At 62.3% G+C, this 23725-nt stretch overlaps 7 protein-coding genes across 7 annotated transcripts; 4 read left to right on the top strand and 3 right to left on the bottom strand.

Moving 5' to 3' along the window:
- Positions 1-72: 72 nt before the first annotated feature.
- Positions 73-1828, bottom strand: FA10DRAFT_285399 (D123-domain-containing protein; the record flags this gene model as incomplete). The annotated part of the gene is made up of 2 exons (XM_025523987.1): positions 73-1341; positions 1415-1828. 2 exons carry the CDS (start codon positions 1826-1828, stop codon positions 73-75), a joined length of 1683 nt encoding a protein of 560 aa, XP_025379736.1.
- Positions 1829-1900: 72 nt separating this feature from the next.
- FA10DRAFT_240148 (F1F0 ATP synthase subunit C) lies at positions 1901-3187 on the top strand. Its single transcript, XM_025519201.1, has 4 exons — positions 1901-2233; positions 2293-2404; positions 2471-2847; positions 2913-3187. The coding sequence occupies exons 1-4, from the start codon at positions 2158-2160 to the stop codon at positions 2951-2953; spliced, it is 606 nt and encodes a 201-aa protein (XP_025379735.1). The 5' UTR covers positions 1901-2157; the 3' UTR covers positions 2954-3187.
- A 4601-nt stretch (positions 3188-7788) lies between these two features.
- FA10DRAFT_95183 (hypothetical protein) lies at positions 7789-8961 on the top strand. The gene has a single exon (XM_025525808.1). It carries the CDS (start codon positions 7920-7922, stop codon positions 8772-8774), a length of 855 nt encoding a protein of 284 aa, XP_025379734.1. The 5' UTR covers positions 7789-7919; the 3' UTR covers positions 8775-8961.
- Positions 8962-9068: 107 nt separating this feature from the next.
- Positions 9069-11515, bottom strand: FA10DRAFT_301004 (hypothetical protein; the record flags this gene model as incomplete). Its single annotated transcript, XM_025524913.1, has 2 exons — positions 9069-10949; positions 11009-11515. The coding sequence occupies 2 exons, from the start codon at positions 11513-11515 to the stop codon at positions 9069-9071; spliced, it is 2388 nt and encodes a 795-aa protein (XP_025379733.1).
- Positions 11516-11682: 167 nt separating this feature from the next.
- On the top strand, positions 11683-13698 carry FA10DRAFT_94970 (RNA-binding domain-containing protein). Its single transcript, XM_025525806.1, has 3 exons — positions 11683-12162; positions 12229-12773; positions 12846-13698. The coding sequence occupies exons 1-3, from the start codon at positions 11878-11880 to the stop codon at positions 13522-13524; spliced, it is 1509 nt and encodes a 502-aa protein (XP_025379732.1). The 5' UTR covers positions 11683-11877; the 3' UTR covers positions 13525-13698.
- A 47-nt stretch (positions 13699-13745) lies between these two features.
- FA10DRAFT_274871 (beta and beta-prime subunits of DNA dependent RNA-polymerase) lies at positions 13746-18340 on the bottom strand. The gene is made up of 3 exons (XM_025523239.1): positions 18075-18340; positions 17467-17991; positions 13746-17405 (listed from the first exon to the last, which is right to left on the bottom strand). Exons 1-3 carry the CDS (start codon positions 18255-18257, stop codon positions 13872-13874), a joined length of 4242 nt encoding a protein of 1413 aa, XP_025379731.1. The 5' UTR covers positions 18258-18340; the 3' UTR covers positions 13746-13871.
- Positions 18341-19255: 915 nt separating this feature from the next.
- FA10DRAFT_259693 (hypothetical protein) lies at positions 19256-23520 on the top strand (the record flags this gene model as incomplete). Its single annotated transcript, XM_025519986.1, has 4 exons — positions 19256-20269; positions 20769-21408; positions 21470-22089; positions 22156-23520. The coding sequence occupies 4 exons, from the start codon at positions 19256-19258 to the stop codon at positions 23518-23520; spliced, it is 3639 nt and encodes a 1212-aa protein (XP_025379730.1).
- Positions 23521-23725: the final 205 nt, after the last annotated feature.

Below are 23725 nucleotides of genomic sequence, written 5' to 3'. Positions count from 1 at the left end.
AGTCCATTTCTCAGGTGTGCTGCTGCATTGACTATTGTACAAGATTGACCACACACACACACGCGGACAAGTCTATCGGCCCACGACGAGCGGCTGCATGTGTGCCTGCTCGTGCTCCCCTCGCATGTCCTGCCTCGGCTCGGCTTCGTCAGCATCCTCGCTACCCCCATCATCGTCGCTGTCGCTACTATCGCCATCACCAGGGACGGCACCCCGTGCGACGGCGCCGGCCCACTCGCTCGCAAACTCGGCAATGCTCTTGCCCTCGGACAGGTCCACGACGTCGGCAGGGACCATGTTGCGCGCATGTGTCGGAAAGGCCTGGTGCGCCTGCGCGCGCGACGTCAGCACCCGCAAGATGGGCTGCTGGCCGTGGTATGCAGTCGTCGTCGTTGTTATGGCCCGTGAGCCGCCCCTCCTTGCTGTCGTTGTCGTCGCTAGTGCAGAACCAGATGCGCCGGCCTCGGACCTCGGCGTCGTTGTCCCGCTGTTGCTGTTTGACGGCGTCTCGCGAAGCACCGTCGGCGGTCTGCCGTCGGTGTAGATTCGCACAAACGTGTTTCTCGCATCCTCGTCGTCGTCATCGTCTTCGTCGTCGTCGATGCCGTTCTGCGCGTTGCCTGGCGCTGGTCGGAGGAGCTCCACCGCACTGGCCTCCTCCTGCAGCTCGGCCTCGGACTCGTACTCGACGACCTCGCCCCACGCGCGCCGCGCCCGCCGCTCGACCTCGTCAAACGTCCAGAGCAGCCCGTCGGTGCGGTCGAGGTACGGGTTGACGTCGACGAGGAGGACGCGGCCGAGGTCGCGCGTGATGTATGCGTCAAAGATGAAGTCGGCGATGGGAAAGGGCCGCGCAGGCCGTCGCTGTCCTCCGCTCCAGCCTCGCGCACCCTCGCTGTGCTGCTCTTGCGCTTGCTCCTGCCCGTGCCCTTGCCCTTGTCCTTGTCCCTGCGCCGCCGCTGGCTGGAGCATAGGCCGGAGCACGTCGTCGAAAAAGTCGCGCAGGGCCAGCACGATGCGCCGCCGGTAGCCACGCTCCTGAAGGTGGTCAAAGTAGGTGCCCACGTCGCGCTGGCTGATGGCGACGAGGTGGCCGCCACGGACAAAGCAGCGGAACTCGTGCGAGGTGGGCATCGCAAAGAACTTCTTGAGGATCAGGTGCGGCCGCACAGACACGCCCGCCTTGCTCGCCTCGTCGACAGCGTCGGCAGCGGCCATCTTGGAGAGCTCCGAGAGCTGGACGACGTCCTTGGAGATGAAGTCAGACGACTTGAGGAGCAGGTACACGTCCGACGGCGAGGTGCATCGGAGCGTCGAGCCGGGCACGATCCACGCCGCGTCCTTGAAGCAGCAGCAGCGTCGCCGTCGCCGTCAGCCTCAGCTAGAAGAGAGAGAGGGAGAGACCAGGACTCACTGCGGGTGCACTCCAGTCGAGTTTTGGGAATACGGCGCCCTCATAGTCTTGGATCACTCTCCGGATCCGCTCATTGAGCCCGTCGAAGTTGCGTGCCTCGGCTTCTTCGTCGTCGTCGTCGTCTTCTTCCTCCTCCTCCTCGCCTGACAGCGACGAGGGCGGGGAAGGCGCATCTCCGCTTTCCGTGGGCAGCACCAGCCCATCTTCCTCGAGCCATTCGAGGAAATCGGGCTGAAGCGTCGACAGATCCAGAATCGTGGCCTTGGGTGAGTGTCGGCGATAGAGGGGGAACCAGGATGAGAAGCGCGTGTGCTGCAGGGCCAGCGGCGCGCTCGTCAGCGGCGGCAGCGTGCTCGACGAGGCGTAGGAGGAGGAGGCTGCTGCTGCTGCTGCTGCGCGGGAGACGTCTGGCATGGTGGTGGTGGGTGTGTTGGTGGTGGAAGAGGAGGAGGGAGCCGGGGCAGATGCATGCATGATCGGCCGATGCTCCGAGAGGGCGAGTCAGCAAGCAGCAGACCCAAACCGTAAAACGAGAAAACGCGAAAAAAAGGTGGAGACGGGATGTCGGGAATGACTGATCGTTCAGTCACCGCCACGTGACAAAGTCGTCTCAGGAGCTGAGGCACGCCCCGACACACACACCAACGAAGGCTGTCCGACTCAAGACAGACAGACACACGTCAGCGACCAGCAAGCAACGGATCGCCTCTCCAGTCTCGTCGCCGCTCGGTCTCACATACAGGATGAGCACCTTGGCGTATACCGGTGGGGCGGGCCTCTCGACGGCGACGCTCCTGGGCCTCTACCTCGTCTTTACTGGTCAGTTTCTTTGCCTCATCTTTGTTCTCTACTCTTTCTTCCCGCTGACACCTTTGCAGGCTCGGGCGAGGCGTTCAACATCGGCGCCTTTCTCACCGAGACATCGCCCTATGTGTGGGCGATGATCGGCATCGGCCTCTGCATCGGCCTGAGCGTCGTGGGAGCCGGCTGGTGGGTGTGCCAATGGCAAGAGTGGCCAAGACTTAGAACTATCACTGACGAGAAACACAACCACAGGGGCATCTTCATCACCGGCGCCTCGATCCTGGGCGCGGGTGTGCGCGCGCCGAGAATCACGACCAAGAACCTGATCAGCATCATCTTCTGCGAGGTCGTTGCCATCTACGGCGTCATCATGGCCATCGTCTTTAGCGCAAAGGTCTCGAGCAACTTTGAGGCCGCCGACAAGCTCTGGACGGGCAACAACTACCTGACTGGCTACCTGCTCTTCTGGTCAGGCATCACTGTGGGCATGTGCAACCTCGTCTGCGGTGTCTCGGTCGGCATCACGGGTGCCAATGCCGCCGTGGCCGACGCAGCAGACCCGCAGCTGTTTGTCAAGATTCTCATCGTCGAGGTCTTCAGCTCCATCCTCGGCCTCTTTGGTCTTATCAGTGGGTTTCTTCCGTGCTTTCTGGGAGTGGCTTTATCTCAGACTGACGTGACTTCATCTACACAGTCGGGCTCATCCTGTCGGGCCGCGGGGAAGACTTTGCATGACCTTTCCTCTCGCTTCTCTCTCTCTCTGTGACGCAATCAATCAACACAATCAATCTCTGGACACGAAGTCTTCGGGTGCTGTTGGACACACAGTCTTTGGGTGCTGTTGGACACACAGTCTTCGGGTGCTGTGGGGGTGGCTATAGGATGTCTCTCTCGCCGTCTCTCTTGTCACCGTCTCTCCTGCAAAGCCTGGGAGGAGCAACGTGGTCGTGGCAAACAGTGAGACAGTGGAAGGGAAGATGTGTTCCTGGCGGCTCCGACGCTTGGCCGCTGCCCTGGCCGCGGCCTTGCCTTCTGCTAGTAGAGACCTGATACGCAAGCACCACGAGGTCGCGATCACCCTCTCCAAAACTCATTAAGAGAGTAGACAGCGGTCTCGAACGTCATTCGAGCACACGACGCGGAAGACGGCGAACGACATAAAGGCCCGGGCCAGCCTTCCATGCGTCTGACCGTCTCTCTTTCTCGGCATTTGATCACCTAGGGTACACTGAAACTTGAAAGGCAAAAGGAGGAATTCGGTGCTGTGAAGTCATCGGCCGCCCTGTTGAAATTCTCCTCTGCACCCTTCGACCCACTACTACTGACCCACTCTGACGGAGAAGAGGCCGACCTTGTGGACCGACGCCAAGTGCAAATAGTGGAAATAGTAACAATTGAAAGGCAGATAGGACTGACTGACTAGCTAGTAGTAGTAGTAAAAGGCTAATTCGAATTTTTGGACGGGCCCTAGATCTGTGCTAAGTCGGCGGCAGCTAGTCTTGCCCAGCGTTCCCCTGTTCTCCGCCCTGGAGTTCCTGCAGCTCGAACGAAGAGGGTTGTCTAAGATAGAAGAGCGGCCCTTTTTTGCTTTGCTGCCTGGCGCAGGGCAACTCTTTTGGCTGGCCAGATCGACGCCCAGGCCCCTTCCCTCTTCGAGCCGACGCAGCGAAACGCAGAGCGCAGCCAGAGCAGCGGGGCGGGCCGCAGGAGACGGGAGGCTTGTGCGCGGACTACGCACTACTACTTCTACGACTCTTGCCCTTCCTTTTTCTTTTTTTCGCCACTCGAGACTGGACTGAGCGCGCGCGCAGAGGGTCGGGCGGCAGGCGGGACCGACGACGCTCTCTTGCAATCTCGCGACAGGGGCAGCACACTCTTACTCTTGTCTTGTCGTCGACGTCGTCACCGTCGTCGTCGTCGTCGGACAGCGAAAGAAGGTGAGGGGCTAGCAAGACGCCAGCTGATCAGCACCCGACACCGGCCCGCAGCCTGCTGCTTCTCCCGCGCGCACCATGGCCGTCGGCGACCCAGGCGGATCGTCGTCGTCGTCCCCGCCATCGTCGTCGGTGCCGCCCCTGCCGCCCGCCTTGTCTTCGTCTGCTGCGATGCTCTGCCCCCCCTCGTCGTCGTCGTGCTCCTCGGTGACGTCGCCCGGGTCGTCGTCGTCTGCCAAGCAGTCGCCGCTGCACCGCGTCTTTGCGCGCGGCGATCCCATCGCGGGCCTCGAAGCCTTTCCCACGCCCAGCTCAGCCGGCAGCGCGGATCTCGCCCAGGCCCAGGCGCTTGCTCAGACTCAGGCGCGCACGCAGCCGCTCAAGCTCGGCAACAAGCAGTTGTCCTCTCGGCAGTCTCAGCAGGCGCAGTCTCAGCAGGCGCAGTCGCAGTCGCAGTCGCAGCCGCAGACGCAGGACCAATCGCAGCAGCTGCCGCCCGCGAGCAGCGACGAGGGCTTTAGCCAGAGCAGCACGAGCGGCAGCAGCGCCGTCTTTTCCGCACCGTGGGCCGCGCCGCGCGAGCGCAGACGGGGCGGCATCAATAGCGGCGATGCGCGGGAGCAGGATCAGGAGCAGGAGCAGGAGCAGGAGCAGGAGCAGGAAGCGACACCGCCGTCGAGCAGCTCGCAGTACAGCCAGGATGGGAAGCGCGGCGAGGAAGCGCAGCTGCATGCGCGGGCAGCGGACGAAGAGAAGGAACCAGAAGAAGACGGAGGAAACGAGGAAGAGGAAGAGGAAGAGGAAGAGGAAGAGGAAGAGGAAGAGGAAGAGGAGGAAGAGGAGCGCATTCATCCACCGCGGCCCACCACGGTCAGCAGGCCGAGGGCCAGGGAGCCAATGTCGTCGATGCCCGTCGACGTCAGCAGCGACGACGAGTACGACGATGAGCTGGGCATGTGGGCCCGCGCCGTCGACAGCATCGGCGCCGGCCAGACCCTCGATGTCGGCCAGGCAGACTACGACGACGACGATGGCGAGCACGGCGTCGGCTTCCACTTCAAGTCGCCTGCTGCCGCCGTTGCCAGCAGCCAGCCACGTGGCTTCGGCCTGGGCGATGATAGCGATGGCAATCGTGGCGATTGTGGCGACGACGATGATGGCGAGGAGGCCGCCGCTGCTGCTGCAGCGAAGAGATCAGCACCCGCGGCCGCCCTGCCGGCGTTTCTGCTCGCGGGCAACCCGCTGCTGCAGGGCGCAAACGAGTGGAAGGGGCGCCTCCTCGCGGCCTCCAAGGACCAGCCTGGACAGCACGAGGCTGAGCAGGCGCACGAGGAGGAGCGTGGTGTCGCCAGAAGGAGATCCACGCCGCCGCTCACGCCCCGCGACGTCGATGTCCATGCCGACGCCAATGCACATGTACATGCCTACGGCGATACCTCAACAAGAAGCAGCATCGATGATCACGATGCAGCCTCGCGCCTCTCGCGCACCGACAGCGGCGACTCGATGTCCTTCTTGCCCTACCGCGCCGACCAGACCCGGCCCACGACGGCCTCGTCGTCGACGTCGACGTCGAGCAGCAGCAACCTGCGCGAGCGACGACGCAAGTCGCGCGCCGCTCGCATGACGTCGGCCGGCGGCAGCACACACATCCCCGAGCTGTCGAGGGAGCTCGCCGCCATCAACACGGGCGTGAGGAAGCAGCAGCAGCCGGCCGATGCGCAGGCCCATACCCAGGCTCAGGCTCAGGCACAGGCGCAGGCGCAGACTCAGGCGCAGGCTCAGGCTCCGGCACAGGCGCAGGCACAGACTCATCGACAGCCAAAGGACGCCAGACGGCTCACCGTGGCCGCGACAAAGGAGGATGCGCTGCCGTCACCGAGAAGACAGCAGCATCAGCAGCACCTCCTCGCAGCCAGCGACGCGCGGCCGAGCACCTCGCCGGGCCTCCAGCCGACTGCGCTGGGCGGCGAGAGCGACGAGGGCATCGGGTCCAGCTCGACGGCCAAGGCTGCGACATCGGCGCATACAGACACCGGCGAGCACTTCAAGAGGACGCTGGCTGATCTGCGACGACCCCCGCTGGCCGCCCGCAAGACGACCAATGTCCCGGGTGCTGGTGCCGCAGCCGCCACTGCTGCTGCTGCTGCTGCAGCACACACGGCCCCGCAGCGTGACTTGACGCTGACCCCAACCCAGGTCCATGCTTCCCAGAGCGACTTGTCGAAAACAACACCCGAGCCTGCGCCGAGACCCACATCGCCATACACCGTACCCAGAAGACCGCCCGCAGTGCCGTTTCAGCAGGACCTGCCGAGACCTCTGCCAGCAACGCTGCCCAGAGCCGCGGGCCGGGCCAAGGCGCAGACGTCAGATGCCGTACCCTTGTTCCACGGTCATCACCAGCAGCCGCATACGCAGCAGCAGCAGCAGCAGCCTGACGCGATGGCGATGGCGATGGCGATGGCCGGCAGCCAAGGACGAAGCGCGAGCAGCCAGAGCAGGCGCATCTACAACAGCGATGTCCCGGCCTCGCCCCGCAGCACCTCGACCCGGTCCAGTGCCACACGGCCCTCCATTGGCGATGGTCGGCCCTCGATTGGAAGCCTGCAGAGTCAGCTGGGCAGGCAAGCTCCCTCGTCGAGCAGCGGTGCAAACGAGAGCGTCGAGGACCTGGTCGATGGGCCCGAGGCGCGGGGCAGGAGCCAGCTTCTTCATGTCGGCGGCAGTAGTAGCAGCAACAGCAGCGGCGCACAAGCAGGCATCGGCAGCCACCACGGAGGAGGAGCCGGATCGATGAGGCAGCAGCATGTACGGCAGAATTCAAACGACAGCAGCTCGGCAGGCACCCAGAGCACCTCGGCTGGCATCTCGCCCTCGTCTCGCAGCTTCCTGGCCGTCAATGCCTGGCAGGGCTACCGACACCAGAATGCATCGGCCGAGAGCGCTGCGTCGTCGCTGCGCATGGTGGGCGGGCCTCACGCTGCTGCTGCTGCTGCTCACCCGCTCCCTCCTGCACTGGCCTCGTCGCTGCACAGGCCCCCATCGCGTCCGTCGACGGGCTCGAGCGCCGCGGGACCTGTCGCTGCAGGCATCAATCCTGGGTACTCGCCAGACAAGGCGTCCATCAGCCAGTCGTCGTTCTTGGCTGCTGGCAGCAGCAGCCGTCCCTCGCGGCCTGCTTCACCGGCCGAGTCGGCTGCGATGCAAGCCAACGGTATCCCGCTCGAGCTCGACGAGGAGGACATTGAGCTCGTCGAAGAGGAGACTGTCGTCACGGAGCAGACGTCCCTCTTTGGCGTCCGCCGCAGACTCGTCGTGGCCATCCCCACCCTCGGTGGCAAGTCCAGCACGCTGTCAAAGAGGAAGTCTTCGCTCAGCACCGTCGGCGGTGGCGCCGAAGCTGATGGTGCCGCGGCCAAGCCTGGCTGGAGCCTGCTGGTGGGCAACGAAAAGGAGATCAAGAAGCGCGAGGAGGCGCTCGAGGCCAGGGAGCGAGACCTGACCATCGAGGCGCTCTCCAAGGCCGAGATGGCCTATGTCAAGGTCGAGGTCTGGACAGAGTCGAGGAAGGGCAAGTGGGCCGTGCGGGGGCCCGCACCCTACGATGGTGAGTCTTTCTGCCCACTTGGCTGTGTATTAGAGTGCTGAGAGAGATCTATGCAGCACCCTATGCGGAGGCGTTGCCTGAGATTGCGGACCCGTGGTCGATTCCCATCGATGCCAAGGGCATCGTCAGGCGCAAGAAGCTCAAGTCCAACATCGAGATGAGCTCGACAAGGACCGTCGTCGAGTGCGACGACTGCTCCGAGGCGCGCCAGATGGGCATTGTTGCCAACTGCAAGACGTGTCAGGGCGGCGGCCTCGTCGAAAAGGTCTATGTGGTCCAGTGCATCGTCCGGCTCGCCCAGTTTCTCCCGCTCAAGCTGCCTGCGCTGCACCTCATGGGCGCAAGGCAGCCCCACATCAAATACCTTGACACCAACGACGCCTATCACCGCGACGCCGTGCTCAGGGACCGCGCTCTCGACGGGCTCCAGGCGGCGGCTGGTCGTGTCGCGCGGCACCACTATGCCCAGCACGGCTCCCGGCTCCTCCAGGGCCGAGCGACGATCTCGCGCCGCGGCGTGCTGACGGTGTGCGTCACGAGCAAGAAGAGCAAGGCGCGCCGCTTCTTTGACATTGACGATGGCGCCGAGGGACGCATCGTCGAGACGACGTCATCGACGTCGCCCAGCATGCCCGACTCGCTCGCTCCGCCGCCGCTCCCGACCCTGTATGCAGACGGCGACACCGGCGCGCCCCCGAGCCCTTCTTCCTCGTCGTCCTCGTATGGTCGAAAGACGAGCTTCAGCGCGTCGCTGAGACACCCGCAGCACACCCTCCTCCACCAGCACCAGCAGCACGGCTCCGCCGCCTCGTCGGCCACCGTGGGTGGCTCCTCGATGCGCGCGCGCAATGCCAGCAGCCCGAACCTGCACCAGGGCAGCGTCGCGCCAAATGGTGGCACGAACGCACCCCAGGGCAGCTTCTTTGTGCCCCCCAGCCCGCCCAATCCGCAGCCGCCGAGCATGGGCCTGGCCCAGTCGAAGCGGGGGTTCAAGAGCCTCTTTGCGAAATAACTGCCTCACTGGGGCTGCCATTCTGGCACTTGAACTTCGCGCACCTACACTGCTTCTCATTACCATCTCACCCCTTGTGGTTCTCTCCTGTTTGCTTGCCGTCACCGATTTTGGGATATTTCCTCGTCACTTGAACAATGTCATCGCTCTCTGTGTGTCCTTCCACAGTCTGACGCTAAGTGCGAGCCATCTTCGTGAACAGCTTCGCAGCGCGTGCCGTACACGCTGACGATAAACCAGAACAAAGGTGAATTATTGGCTATATGAAGTGCAACTACTACTCTGCTACTACTTTTACAAATGAATAAAGGCCAAGACGACGTTGCCGCCCAGGACGAAGCTGGCGAGAAGCATGGCGAGCCACCGGGCGCGCTGGGCAATCTTGAATGCGCTCCGATCCGCCTCGTCGTGCTCATGTTCCAGCTCATATGCGAATCCTAACCGCTCTCTGCTCTTGCCGCCGCCGCCGCCGCCGCCGCCACCACCACCGTCGTCGTCGTCATCGTCGTCGTCCTGCTGAAGTTGTTGCTGCTGCTGCTGCTGCTGCTGCTGCTCTACATGGTCAATCTCCAGCACTCCCCGGTCCTGCTGCAGCGTCGGCCCAACCTCGGCGTCGAGGGCGGTGCCCGAAGCAAAGTGGGCATTCGTGGGCCGTCGCAGCGCCATCGCAACGGGCCTCGAAGTCGACTTGGCCGCGCCACCGTTCCTCAACTCCGCCTCGCTGCTCCTATTCATCAGTGGGACCGCCGTCGCAGCTACAGCCGCCGCCGACGACCCAGCTGCCGTCCCGCGCTTGCGCTTCCGTCGGCGGAGCAGCAACAGCAGCAGCAGCTCGCGCAGGGCGAGGCCGAGAAAGGCGTCGCCGTCGAGCGAGGGCAGCGGGAGCATGTTGAGCAGGGCCAGCGCCCAGCTGAGCTGGAGAAAGTACTCGACGCAGAGCTGGGCGCCGCGGATCAACGAGGGCGGCAGGCCCAGATAGGCGTGCCGGGGCGTGTAGACGGTGACGGAGAGCGCATAGTAGATGGCCAGCCGAGGGCCCTGGAAGAGGACGACGCGCGTCGTGGGGACTGGTTCAATCCTGCTACTGCCATCGCCGCTGTGCTCGATGTCGTCGACCTTGTTGCCATTGTTTCTATTACCCCTGTCGGCGTTTGTCGAGTCATCCTGAACGGTGATGCGGACGAGCTGCTCGTCTGGATGCGGAGCGACGCACACTCGGCCGACGCCCGTGCTCGGGTGTGGCGTGCAGGCGTCGAGACACCGCTCGTATGGCCTTGTCGACGCCTTGGTGGGGCCACGGACCAGCAGCGAGGGGTCGAAGCAGCGACCGGGCTGCTTGTTGCCGTCGCCGCCGTCCGTCGAGTTGCCAGTCAGGACGGTGAAGCAGAGCGAGGAGTCACTGCTGCTGCTGTCCCTCGTTTTTCTTTGGGAGAGTAGTTCCGGTGAATCAACTGTAGCAGAGGTGGGAGACGGGGCTGACGATGCTGGCGTGTTCGTGTTGGCCTCGAGACGGTCGCAGCAGACCGTCGAAGAGGCCTGCCATGCCGACCGCGGCACGCACCACCCCATGGTCCCGTCTGCGCCCCAGCGCTGCGGTGAGGTGGCCGAGGGGGAAGCTAGGAGGTAGTCGTTCCACTGCTTGAGCCGGCCCTCGGGCGTAGCATAAACGCCAGCGAGGTCGAGGTCATCCAGGCGCGTGACGAGGCTGCTTGTCCCTGGCTGGAGGTGCAGCGCCAAGGGCGACGAAGGATCGACACTGGTGACCCTGATGCCGTCTGTTGGTATCCACAGGCTCTGTACGAGCAGCGAGGAGAGGCCGAGCCAGGTGAAGAGGAGGACGAGGCCTGCAGAGACGGCATTATGCCAGACGCCTGCTCCAACGATGCGCAGCCGTTCTCGATTGCTCATCAGCGTCGGTGCTCCAGTCAGCGCCTCGGCCTCCTCCTCGAGATCGTGGTGGTGGTACCTGCCCACGCTCTGGTCGCTGTACTCCTCGGGCAGCGCCACAAAGGCGCCCGGAATGATGGGGAAGAAAAGCACAAGGCCCATCGAAGTCGGATTGAGCCGGTGAAGGGCAGCGCAGAGGGCATGGCCAGCCTCGTGGATGACTTGGGCGAGGCAGAGGCCGAGGAGCAGTGGGACGACGTGCATGAGAGGAACAGTGACACCTGGAATCTGGAGGATGGGTTCAGCCCTGGCAAGTTGGGTTTATGAACTGGCTCGGGCAGACTCACCAGGGGAACGATGGCTGGATTCCACTTGGCCGCCGCCTGCCTGTCCTCTTCCAGCGAGACGTCTCTCAGCGAAGCATCTCTCTTGACCAACGCCGAGCTCGCAGGACTGGGTGAGCCATGAAGCTGCACCACGTCGGTGATGAGCTGCATGGCCCCCCAGCCCAGCACCAAGAAGGAGCCGACGAGGGACAGGGCAGCAAAGTAGACGCCCAAGTCGTAGAATCTGACGAGCGCTCCCTGGTCGCCCACACTTCCGTCTTCCTGGTCATCGCAGCCCTGAGGGAGGGACCCGACGAGGCGCAAGAGGCGCCTCGGCAACGCGTTGAGCCCCGTTGTCTCCCATGTCATCGACCATGTCCGCTTGGTGAAGGAGTACGACGATTCTCCATCTCGCAGTGGGCGCCGCCATCGGCGCCTCTGCGCGACGAGGAACCTGGACACCACCTCAAGAACGAGCCATGGAGTGATGAGGAGCAGCGCAAAGGCCAGGAATCGATCGAGACCCATCTCTTCTACTTCTCCGCCGCCATCGTTGCCGTAGATTTTGTCTTCCAGTCCTTCGGGGCGCGCTCTCTCTCTCCTTGGCTCTCTCTCTGTGCATGGGCCTCCATTCTGCTCTGCTTCCAAAAAGGAAGGACTCCACGGACCGTGGCACGTGCACTGGGCATCCGGCTTACTAAGCCATTTTTTCGCCTCTCGTTTCTTAAATTTTTCGAAAAATTTCCCACTTTCGAGACAGAGAGAAAGAGAGTCGCCGGCGTTGAAATTTGGAGAAAGAAGCCTGTCTACCTTTCCCTTCTTCATCACAACCAACCCTTTCCCCCTTCCGACGTTCCCTTCCATCCAAGGGTATCCCAACAGAGACAATAATGGGCAAGAAGGACAAGAGCATCAAGCCAGAGGCCGCTGCGGCCGCTGCGCCCGTCGTCAACGGAAAGGCGAGCAAGAAGGAGAAGAAGGAGGCGGCCAAGGTCGTCCCCGAGCCCGCCCCGGCAGCCGCTGCCAAGGAGGCCACAAAGTCAAAGAAGGACAAAAAGAAGAGCAAGAAGGAGCCCACGCCCCCGCCTGTCGTCGAGTCTGAGTCGGAGAGCAGCAGCAGCGAAGAGGAGGAGGACGACGACAGCGAGAGCGAGAGCGAGAGCAGCGACGAGGAGGTGAGAGATGAATGCGACCAGTCCACGTTGATTATCAGAGTCACTGACATCTCTATCTTCTTTCAGCCCTCCAAGGCCGACGTTGTCAAGCCCGCTGCCGCTGCCGCCAAGGCAACCAAGGAGGACTCGGACGACTCGGACGACTCCAGCGACGAGGACTCGGATGACTCTGAGGACTCGGACGAGGAGGAGGAGAGCAAGCCGGCCGCTGCTGCCGCTGTCAACGGCAACGGCAAGCCTGCCGTCAACGGCCACGCCAAGAAGGCCGATGCCGAGGCGTCTTCGAGCGACGACTCGGATGACTCTGACGAGGAGGAGGACTCTGACGACTCTGACGATGACTCGGACGACGACGAAGAGATGAAGCCCGCTGCGTCGACCGCCGACAGCAAGAAGCGCAAGGCTGACGATGCGGCCGAGGAGCCGGCCAAGAAGGTGGCCAAGGCTGCCGCTGGCGAGGAAGAGGACGACGAGGAGGCGCCCAAGCAGCTCTGGGTCGGCCAGCTCAGCTGGAACGTCGACAACGACTGGCTCAAGCAGGAGTTCTCGGAGCTCGGAGAGGTGACCGGTGCTCGTGTCATGACGGACCGCGAGTCGGGACGGAGCAGAGGGTGTGTAGTCTATTCTGATGCTCGTGTCACTCTCCCATCTGCTGACTAATTCTCTCTTTCTGCAACCAACAGCTTCGGATACGTCGACTTCGCGACGAGCGCAGATGCCAAGGCAGCCCTCGAGGCGGCACAGGGCATGGTCATCGACGGCCGCAACATCAAGGTGGACCTCCAGAAGCCCCGGCCGCCGCAGGAGCAGGCGCAGAGCCGGGCAAAGAAGTTCAACGACCAGCGCTCGGCCCCCTCGCCGGTCCTCTTCGTTGGTGGCCTCGCCTGGAGCCTGTCCGAGGACGACATCTGGGCTGCCTTTGGCGAGCACGGCGAGGTGAGCCGCGTCACGCTGCCCAAGGACCCCGAGTCGGACCGGCCAAAGGGCTTTGGCTACGTCGAGTACGCGAGCCAGGAGAGCGCCGACAAGGCCATTGAAGCCCTCTCGGGCGCCGAGCTCGGTGGTCGCGCCATCCGGCTCGACTACGCCCCGCCCAAGAACAACGACGGCAGCGGCGGTGGTGGCGGCGGACGCGGTGGCTTCGGCGGCGGTCGTGGCGGTGGCCGCGGAGGTGGCCGTGGCGGCGGCTTTGGCGGTGGACGAGGCGGTGGCCGAGGTGGTGGCGGCGGTGGCAGCTTCCGAGGCACGCCCAGCGGCAACGGCTGGGGCGCCCGGGGCGGCGGTCGCGGCGGTGGACGCGGTGGTGCCCGGACAGGCGCCGTTCAGCCTCCGGCCGGCAAGAAGATGACCTTCGACGACTAATTTTTGCCATTGTTCTTCACACACACTACCAAAAGGACGTTTTCCGTTCACCCATCGCACACGCACACACACACTCTGTAGTAGTTTCAGTAGTCGTGCCTACGCCTTCTTCCTTATTCTCATCATGTTCATTTTTTGTTCGTTATCGTATTACTTGCGGCTTGGTTCTCTCCATATTGCGAACTTGTAATGACCAGATTCAGCACTCTCTCGCGTTCGTTGCTTGCTTTATTTCTGTGATTGAAGGTATATCGTACAGGATGATGGTACAGCCAAAAAGAAAGATAAAAAAGGTGGAGGGAGAGAAAAGAAGAAAATAAGAGGTAAAAAAAGGTGGTGGATGTGTCTCAGGCGTGGCGCTGGAAGAGGAGCTTGCGCATCGGCGGCAGTGCTGGCTTGGCGCTGATGAGCGTCGGCATGGCCGTGCCCAGGTTCTGGGCCGCGTTGCCCATGATGATGCTTTCGCTCACGCCCTGGATCGCGTCCGTCTTGCCGAACAGGGCCGCGTCAAACAGGTGGTCCGTCGTCTTTTCAAAGCTGGCCAGCATCAGCACGCTGTCCTTCATCTTGGCCACGCCAAAGCGCGTGATGCCCAGGACCTCGCCCTTGTACGTCATGACGTCGGCCAGCAGCATCACGTGGCGCGGGTCGATTGACATGCCGTGCGAGGCCATCGTGTAGTCGATTTCGCGGAAGACAGAGGTCCGGGCGGCCTCGATGCCGAGGACCTCCTTCATCTCCATGATGTGGTTCGTGTGTGTCTGCAGGCCCACGACGCCCTCGGTGGTCATAACTTCTCGAAGGCCGTAGCCCTCAACAAGAAGCTTGCGGCTGCCCTTTTCGTCACTGATGACGGCCCGTGCAGCCTCGTGGATGCCCTTGATGATGATCTTTGGCAGCGCGCGCTTCAGCAGCTTGAGCCCGTAGTAGATTTCCTTTTCGTCGACGGGCTTGCTGTTCGCTCCGCCGTCGTCCTGGCCAATGTAGATGCGGATCCGGTTCTTCTTGGGCACCAGCGTCACGCGGTCGTCTTTGATCTTGAGCTTGGGCGCCTGGACGATGGCGCGGCGCACGTCGTCGAGCGTCACCTCGAGCTGCAGCTTCTCGATGGCCTTCATGTCGATGTGGACGCCCAGGTACACGTATGAACTGGCCCACGCCTCCTCGATGACGCTGGCCACATCGCCCAGGTACGTCTTCTCGATGCGACCCTTTACGATGCGCGCCGCCGTCTCGCTCTCGGGGTTCACGAGCTGAGCCGTGATGATGGGCGTGTTAATAGACTTTGCCGCATTGATGATCTCCTTGATACGCGGCACACCCAGCGTCACGTTCATCGAGGCCACACCGGCAAAGTGGAATGTCTTGAGAGTCATCTGCGTGCCCGGCTCGCCAATCGACTGGGCTCCAATAGCGCCCACGGCCGTGCCCGGCTCGACCTTGGCCTTCATATACTTGTCAAAGCAGATCTTGAGGAACTCGAGCACGGCCGAGCGCCGGACCTGGGTCTTGTTGTCGACGATGGCGACCACGGTGTTGTCGACGCCCATCGTCAGATCCGTGCCCTCGTCCATAAAGTCCTCGCGCTCCAGGGCAGGATACATGCCGTGGGCCTCGCGGATTTTGGCTGCCTTTTCAATGACAAACTCGCGCATAAACGACAGCACCTGGTCCTTGTAGTAGTCGTTTGTCTTGACGGTGAAGAGGGGCTCCGCCAAGGTACTGCGCACCAACTCGTCAATCTCGTACGGCAGCAGACCTCGCTCGGGTATGTGCCTCGTGACGGCCAGGGCGTGTCGCCAGGAGCGGTGGTACTCGACGGGCAGCGCGTTGCCCTCGAGCTCGGCCGGGTCCAGGCCGTCGTCCCCGTAGGTGAACTGCACCACACCGCCGACAGAGTTGCGCACTGAGAGATCGTAGTGTGTAGAAAGATCCTCGAGGGCCTTCATAAGACGCCGCTGCATGTAGCCCGTCTCTGCCGTCTTGACGGCCGTGTCCACGAGGCCCTCTCGTCCAGAGATGGCATGAAAGAGAAACTCAGTAGGGGTGAGACCAGAGAAGAAGCTGTTGCGGACGAAACCCTTGGAAGGTGGATCCTTGGACTTCTTGGCGAAGTGCGGCAGCGAGCGGTCCTGGAAGCCGTTGGGCACACGGGAGCCACTGATAATCTGCTGCCCGACACAGGCGACCATCTGGGCAACATTAATCTTGGAGCCCTTGGAGCCGCAGACGGCCATGATGAGGGGTGCATTGTGCTTGCTCAGCTCGAGCATGCAGATCTCGCCCACATCGCCACGGACGCCTGAGAGGACACCGGAGATCATGCTCTCGAGCGTCTGCTCCTGGTCGCACCCCGGCAGATTGTCGAGCTTGCCCCGCTTGGCCTTTTCGATGAGGTCCAGGCACTCGGTGTAGGCTGCCTCTACCTTTTGGTCTTTTGTCGCTCGGAGCCGTGCGCCAGGCATGACATCGTTGATGCCGAGGCTGAAGCCCTGGTTGGCGAGCCAGCGGGCGCACATCTTGGCCAGCCGGTTCATGGCCTGGATGGCCGCATCGGGCCCATAGTCGCGCAGCATGACGCCAAACACACTGTTCTTTTTCCCGTCGCCCACCGTGCTCTTGTCCATGACGCCGCACATGACCTCGGAGTTCTGGATGACAAGCCAGCCGTCGTTTGGGCTCATGTCCTTGATGTGACCGCCCTTTGGCTTCTCAAACGTCCGGCACTGCGCCTCAAGGTTGACGAGCACATTCGACTTGCTGTTCGGCCTGATCAGGGCGCTGAACACCTGCTTGCCCGTCCACAGCCTCTGCGGCTTCCAGACGGCGGGGGGAGGAATGTCGATGTGCAGGTTGGCGTCGGCAAAGTAGCTGCAGATCTGCGCAAATTGGCCCCGAGTAAAGAAGCGGTCCTTGCGAGAGATGAGAAAGGAGGCCGTGATAAAGTCCTGAATGGCCGCAATGATCGGCTCTCCGTTGCGCGGCGTGACGAGGTTGTGCTTGACACCCATGAGGACGGTGGCCTCTGTGCGGGCCTCTTCGGTCTGGGGCACGTGCATGTTCATCTCGTCGCCGTCAAAGTCAGCGTTGTATGGGTTGCAGGCGCACTCGTTGAGCCTGAATGTCCGCCAAGGCCTGATCTTTGCGCGGTGGGACATGATGGACAGCTTGTGCAGCGACGGCTGACGGTTGAAGAGGACAATGTCGCCGTCGCGCAGGTGGCGCTCGACGATGTCGCCCACCTTGAGGTTGGCTGCCGCCAGCTTCATGGACCCGGCGAAGCGGAGAAGTCGCTTGAAGCCCGTCTCGGAGTCAATGACAAAGTTGGCGCCCGGATGGACGTCGCAGCCGTTGAGAATGGCACGGCGCATCTCTTCGATGTTGTGGGAGAAGACGCGCTCGGGGTAGGTGAGGATCTTTGCCACGCGCTCAGGCACGGCCACCTCGTCGATGCGCAGGTTGGGGTCGGGCGAGATGACGGTGCGGCCAGAGAAGTCGACACGCTTGCCCGAGAGGTTGCCACGGAAGCGGCCCTGCTTGCCCTTGAGGCGCTGGCAGAAGCCGCGGATCGGCTTGGCACCGGGCATCGACGGCGCACCAGGCATCTCGGAATTGATGTAGAGGGCGACAGACATCTGCAGAAAGTCCCACTGCTCGACGAGCTGCGTCGTCGTGGTGCCCTTGCCGCCCTTTTGGAGGCCCGACTTGAGGAGGCTGTTTGAGAAGATGATCTCGGTCAGCTTGACCGTCAGGTCGTCCTCGTTGCTGGCTCCCTCCTGCTGAACGCTGGGCCGGATGCAGACGGGCGGGACGCAGATGTACTGCCAGATGTATTCTTCGGGCCTGCCGTGTTCTGGCCGCAATCCCAGCAGCTCGCAGTCCTGGGGCGTAGTATTACTATGGTCAGTTCCGTTCAGAGTGTCACCATCTCTGTGGACTCACCTCATCAGAAATGCGCTTGAACAAATCCAAGACCTTAAGCGGGTTCAGATCGTCCTGTGCTTTGGCGAGGTGCGTGGCCAGGTCGCCGGGCCCAGTGCCGCCAAGCTTGACTGCGCTGTCAAACGTGCGCCGAAACGCTTCCTTCTCGCTCTCCGTCTTTTTAGCCCGGAACTTTTCGTGGACGATCTTGAGGGCACCAAACTTCTTCACGACGCCGTTGGTGCAGCCGCAACGAGGGCAGTAGAGGACCTTTTTGGCAGCCGTCTGGACAGCCTTGAACGTCTGTGTCCGCTGCAGGTTCTCGAGGTTGCGCCGCCGGAAGATGCTCAGGTACTTTCGCCGCGCATGCTCGTCGAGCAGCACCGTGGCGCAGCTCTTGCAGATGACCTGGAGGATGGAGATGATGTGCTTGAGAAAGCCAATGTGGAACACGGGCAGGACGAGCTTGATGTAGCCGTAGTGGCCCACGCAGTCGGACATCTTGAGGCCGCATGTATCGCACGAGTTGAACTTGTCCGAGATGCCCTGGTTGTGTGGGATCGACGGTCAGTACAGTTGATTCTATTGGGGTAGGGGAAAGCCCATCTCTGTTTGCCACGGCTACTCACCAGTCGTCGGTCGAGAACACCGTGGCTGACGGGGTAGCGCTCGCCGCCATCCTGGCGCAGGGCGTACATGTCGCGCGTCGTGCATTCCAGCTCGCTCATGCCGACAATCTCCTGCGCCGAGAGCACGCCGAACTGGATGTGCTTGATGCGCTTCGTCGCATCTTGCGGCACCAGCTCCTTCATCGTGGGCGCCCCCTCTGAGTGTGTCGCTCTCTCTCCTCTCACTTTCTCGTTGAGCGCTGCGTGTCCTTACTGTCCCGATCGATTGAGCGAAGAAGTGGCTACCTTTTCCTCTCTTTTTTTTTGGGTTTGTTTCCCTTTTTTTTTTTTTTCCTGGACCAAAATCACATGGCAATTCTCGTGTCAGATCGCCGAGCGCGACGGGCGCAGACGCGGTGGAGAGGGCGAGAGCAACACCACCATCCGACGACGTCCTCACGACGACGTGCGAAGAGAGGATGCTGGTCGATTGAGAGATGGCTTCATCGCAGTGGATCAGAGAGGCAGACTGCTCGCCAGACGTGCGTGCGACGCAGCGTCAGGCCAGCAGCAGCAGCAAGAAGACATTCACGCCACTGCTGCTCGATGTCGACGATGGCAGGGACCTCGAGACGACGTCCAGAGGCCGAGGAGTGGACCTAGAGAGACAGAGAGCCACGACGGCCAAGCGAACGAAGCGGAGGAATGCCGTGCAGACGACGCTGCATCGTCATCTCGAGAAGCAGTCCTCGAAGCCGCTTCGCGAGAGGAGCAGCAACGTCGCCCTCGCAACGCCCAGCCCCACCAAGCCGCGCGCAGCCACTGAGCGAAAAACCTTGTCATCCGATGCACAATCCAAGAGCGGCAAACTACCTTCTCCTTGGCTGGCCAATCCCTCTCCCTCGCTGCAGAGGGCTCACCCGCCATCGGCATCTCAGCTAGACCTTCGTTTCGCGTTTGGGCCCGCGCCTCCCTCAAGTTTGCTTGCAAAGAATCGGTCTCCTCCAAAGGCTCGTAAGTCGCCAAGCAAGCCAGAGCAAGTAGCGAGCAGCAGCAGCAGCAGCAGCAGCAGCAGCAACAGTGAGAACGAGGAGATGGAGCGCGAGATAGAAGTGGACAAGGAGAACAAGAGTCCATCGTCGCGGCCGCGTGCAAAAGCGGCGACTACAAAACCACGAAAAGGGCCGGCCTCTTCCTCGTCGATGGCGTGTTTCAGCCTCGACGTCGAGGCGCTCGACAATGGCACAGACAGCAGCAGCGACGTGGAGGAGCGGGAGGAGCCACATCAAGCGGTCGCAGGTGGTGCACAGCTGCCGTCGATTCGGTCGCCTAGGTCAAAAAAGAGGATATATGCGCTCGAGACTCAGGTCTTGTCAGACGATGGAGCTACCGGAGCAGATGGGCATGGTGTCAATGATGAGAGTGCAAAGAAAAAAATGAGATCAGACGACTCGGACGACTCGAGCTCTCTGTCGTCGCCGCCACCCGCACCGCCGAAGGCCGAGGCGACCCTGCAGCGACCATCTTCAGGACGACGCGCTTCCCCGGCCAGCAGCATGACAGAGCCTGGTGGGTCGTTCAACGCCATGACTTACAGCAAAGAGATTCAGTCACCTCCGCAGTCTCGCTTGTCAACCACAACGCCGAGGAGGAGGCCCCCACCGATGTTTGAGTCTGAGCTCTGCTCCGAGGAGGAGGAGACGCTGCCCTTTTTCGATGAGACGTACCACGACGCAGAGGTGGATGACGATGTGGTCCTCATAGGCGAGCCATCGAGGCTCCAACCGCCAAGATCAGTCAAAAAGACGCCGGTGCAAGCCCAATCAAAATTACCGAAAGACAAAGAAGAGGAAGAAGAGGAGAGCGAAACGCAACTGCTACCGTGGGGCGACGAAGAAGCCTCGCCTTGCAAGCCCAGGGCGTCTCCCGGGCCAGAGAAGAGGCTCAAGAAGCACTCGAGCGCATGGAGTGACATTGAAAAGGGCTGGAGCGGTGTCGATCTGAGCGCCAAGGCCAGGGCAGCGCCTCCAAAGGGTCCGCCAGGCAGCTCACCGTCAAGCGCTGAGCAGAGCAGCCTCGACCTGTACGGCTTCACGCGCCGCCATGAGAAAAGCCAGACCGCAGCGGTGCGGACTCCATTGCGTGACGAAGCGAGTGAGCGATATGAGGTGGCAGAAGACGACGACAAGGACGATGGCGCGCCGTCGCGGCCCAGGGTGGGGAAGCAAGCCTCGCCCCAAAGACCGCCGTCTTCGTCTGCGGAGTCGACGACGCAGACTGACGCCACTCAGCCGGCATTTCCTGTCGAGGCTGACCTTGACACCCAAGCCAGACGTTGGCTGTTTCAGGACCACTTCTGATTCAGCCTTCTCCCTCCTCACACCACAATGTATTACTACCATTACTACCAGCTAAGCACTTCCATCAGCCTGTCATCCTAGCCAATATTCAATGTGTTAAACCTTTTGTAATACTGCCGCGCCCCACGTGCTTCTAATTCTCAAATGAGAAAGAAAGCCTTGTCGAGAGATTTTAAGCTCTCGCCCTTTTAGCGAAGGTCGAACGAAGGTCAAGAGACTAAGTGCGCATTGCTAGCCCGCGATACGAGAGAGGGAGAGAACGACTGCACACGACGACGACGACGAAGACGACGGCGTCGAAGCAAATAGACACACCAACCCTCCTTCCTTTGTTGCACGCTTGGCTAGTGGGTAGGCCTACCCACCTTGCACCATACTCGCCGCAAAGGCCAAGCGGCTCTCGAGGCCCCCACCACCGCGGCCGGCCCCTCCCCGTCCAGCGTCGCCGCCGCCGCCTCCTTCCTCTCCTCCCCCTCTTCCTACTGCCGCTGAGGCGAGCAGTCGAGAAGAGCAGACGAACGGTAGCCCGGCCACCGTTAAGCTTCCCAAGTCCCGTCCATCGACGCCGACACCGCAGCAGCAGCAGCAGCAGTCGCCGCCCTCGTCTGAGAAGAAGCTGCAAGTGCCTGGCTCGCCCATTGACCAGCCAGCTTCACCGCAGCACCCGCCGCCTGTCCCCGCAGCAGCCACACAGAAGACGTCATCGTCTGGCCTCGCCGCACCGCTGTCACACGTCATGGCCTCCACGCTCGTCCACCCTTCGCAGACGCCCTCGCCGGCTGGGTCCCACGCCACGGCGGCGACGTTTGGCAACCGACAGTCGCCCAATCCAAATGCAGCCGCTGGCGCCACTGCCAACCAGGGCGGCGCAGCATTCAATAATAACAACAACAACAAGCGAGGGGGCGCACAAGCGCTCAACAGGCCCGCTGCGACGGTGCCACACGTCATCGATGGGCCTGGCGGCCGGATCCTCTGCGTGGCCGACGTCCGTGGTGGGTGTCTCCCTCTTTCTCTGTTTCTTTGTAGTGGTTGCTCACGCTCCTTTTACTTCAGGAAACCTGTCCTCGCTCAACACGCTCGCGCGCGAGGCAAACGCTCAGGCCATCATCCACACGGGCGACTTTGGCTTCTACGAGACGGACAGCTTCTCGCGGATCAGCGACCGTACCCTCCGCCACCTCGTCCAGTACTCGACGCTGATCCATACGGCGCTCCGCAACAAGCTCCTCTCGGCCGATGTGCCCCCTGGCCGCGGCTCCGTCACCACGCCTGGTGCAGTGCCGCCGCCCACGACATCGTGCAAGGAGATGCGCAAGCTGATTCTCGACGATGCAGACTGCCCGCTCCTCACCCAGTTCCCTGACCTGCTCTCGGGCAAGCTCCGGCTCGAGGTGCCCGTGTACACGGTCTGGGGTGCATGCGAGGATGTGAGGATCCTCGAGAAGCTGCGCACGGCCGAGTACATTGTCCCCAACCTCAACATCCTCGACGAGGCCACCTCGCATGCCATCGATGTCGGCGGCGTCCGCCTCCGTCTCTTTGGCCTCGGCGGCGCCGTGGTGCTGCACAAGCTCTTTGACAATGGCGAGGGCGCCGCGACGATTGCCGGTGGCCAGGGCACCATGTGGACGACGATTCTCCAGATTGGCGAGCTCGTCGACACGGCACAGAAGGTGATTTGTGCTCCTGTCCCTTTCCTTTTTGTCACCATATATGCTGATTCAGAGTGGAACTGATAGTCATACGATGCCTCCGAGACGAGGATCCTGGTCACGCACGCGTCGCCTGGCCGTGAGGGGCTTTTGATGCAGCTGGCCCTGGCCCTCAAGGCCGACCTGACCATCTCGGCCGGTCTTCACTTCCGCTACGGTGTGTCCTACAACGAGTTCAGCGTCCAGCCCGACGCCGAGGCGCTCCGGCGCAAGCTCAATGCCTCCAAGGCGTCCTTTGGCGAGGTGTGGGACTCGGTCAGGTCTCAGGTCGAGGACGTCATCGACGACCAGCAGCGCGTCCTCCTCAACCATGGCCTCGCCGTCACCAACAAGGTCCCCCCTGCGGCCACGAGCAACGGCGCCGTGGCTGAGGAGCCGGCGTGGAAGAACACGTGGAACTGGAACCTGCCCGACGCCGCCTACGGCCACCTCGTCCTCGACCTCAAGGACGGCAGGATCTCGAGCGAGATGAAGAGCCAAGGGTTCAACTTTGCCTACCGTCGCAACAATGCGCCCCAGAGCGCAGTCACGGCCACACCCCTCAGTGCCGTCGCGCCCAAGACAGTTGCAGCACCATCTGTGCCTCCTCAGCAGCAGCAGTCCGCCAGGACGCCACCGAGCGGGCCAAAGAGCCTTGCGTCGAGGCCAGGCTCAGCAAGGGGACACGGCTCCAACAAGGGCTCAGGCGATGCCAGGGCCGCTGCCCCGTCCAGGTCTGCTGCTGCAAATGGCAGCAGTGGTGGCGCCGCTACGACGGCAAACTCGCAAAAGGAAAAGGAAGCCGCTAGCCAGGCGACGCCATCACAGCAGGCGACGACGACAGCAGCAGCAACAGCAACAACAGCAACAACAGCTGCTGCTGCTGACGAGGGCAAGGGGAACGGCAATGGGAATGGCAGTGGCGAGGGAGGCGCCGCGCCATCCAAGGCGCACAAGAAGAACAACAGCAAGCGGAGCAAGTCCAAGGGCAGTGCTGGCGGGTGGACGTCGGGCGAGGACGACCAGTCTGCGGGCAAGAGCAAGGAGGGCAAGAATAGAGACAAGGACAGCGAGGGTGCCAACAAGGGCGCAGACGTCGATGCTGCCGGCTGGGACACGCCGGCCGACAACAGCGGCAAGGAGAGTGGCGCAGCCGAAAAGGCCACGGGTGGTGGTAGTGGCGGCGGCGGTGGCGGCGGTGGACGAGGAGGCCGCGGTGGTGGACGCGGTGGCAGTGGCCGCGGAGCGCGAGGCGGCGGTGGCGACAGGGGAGGCAGGGGTGGGGGACGAGGAGGGCATGGCGAGCGGCGCAAGTCGCAGGACGCCAGCAGCAACAACAACAGCAGCAACAACAACAAGGCCGCAGCGCCCTCGCCAGCGCCTGCTGCTGCTACGTCCGTGACGACGTCCTGAAGCAACGCAAAAAGCATCGACTGTGGAATTCCTTCGCTCTCCCTAGACTGCTCAGCTCAGCTATACCTGCGGCCTTCCCTCACTTTCTTCTTCAACACGACCTCTCATCATTTCCTTCTTCAAAATTCACCGACGGGCGCTTCTATATGAAAGGCGTCCCTTTTCTCCTTGTCGACTTCTCTCCGCTCTTCTCCGTTTCTTCTTC

This window comes from Acaromyces ingoldii, assembly GCF_003144295.1.
Source record: "Acaromyces ingoldii strain MCA 4198 unplaced genomic scaffold FA10scaffold_2, whole genome shotgun sequence".
NCBI classification, from domain to species: Eukaryota; Fungi; Basidiomycota; class Exobasidiomycetes; order Exobasidiales; family Cryptobasidiaceae; genus Acaromyces; species Acaromyces ingoldii.
Note: the sequence above shows the minus strand (reverse complement) of the source record. Positions and strands in the feature narration are given on the sequence as shown.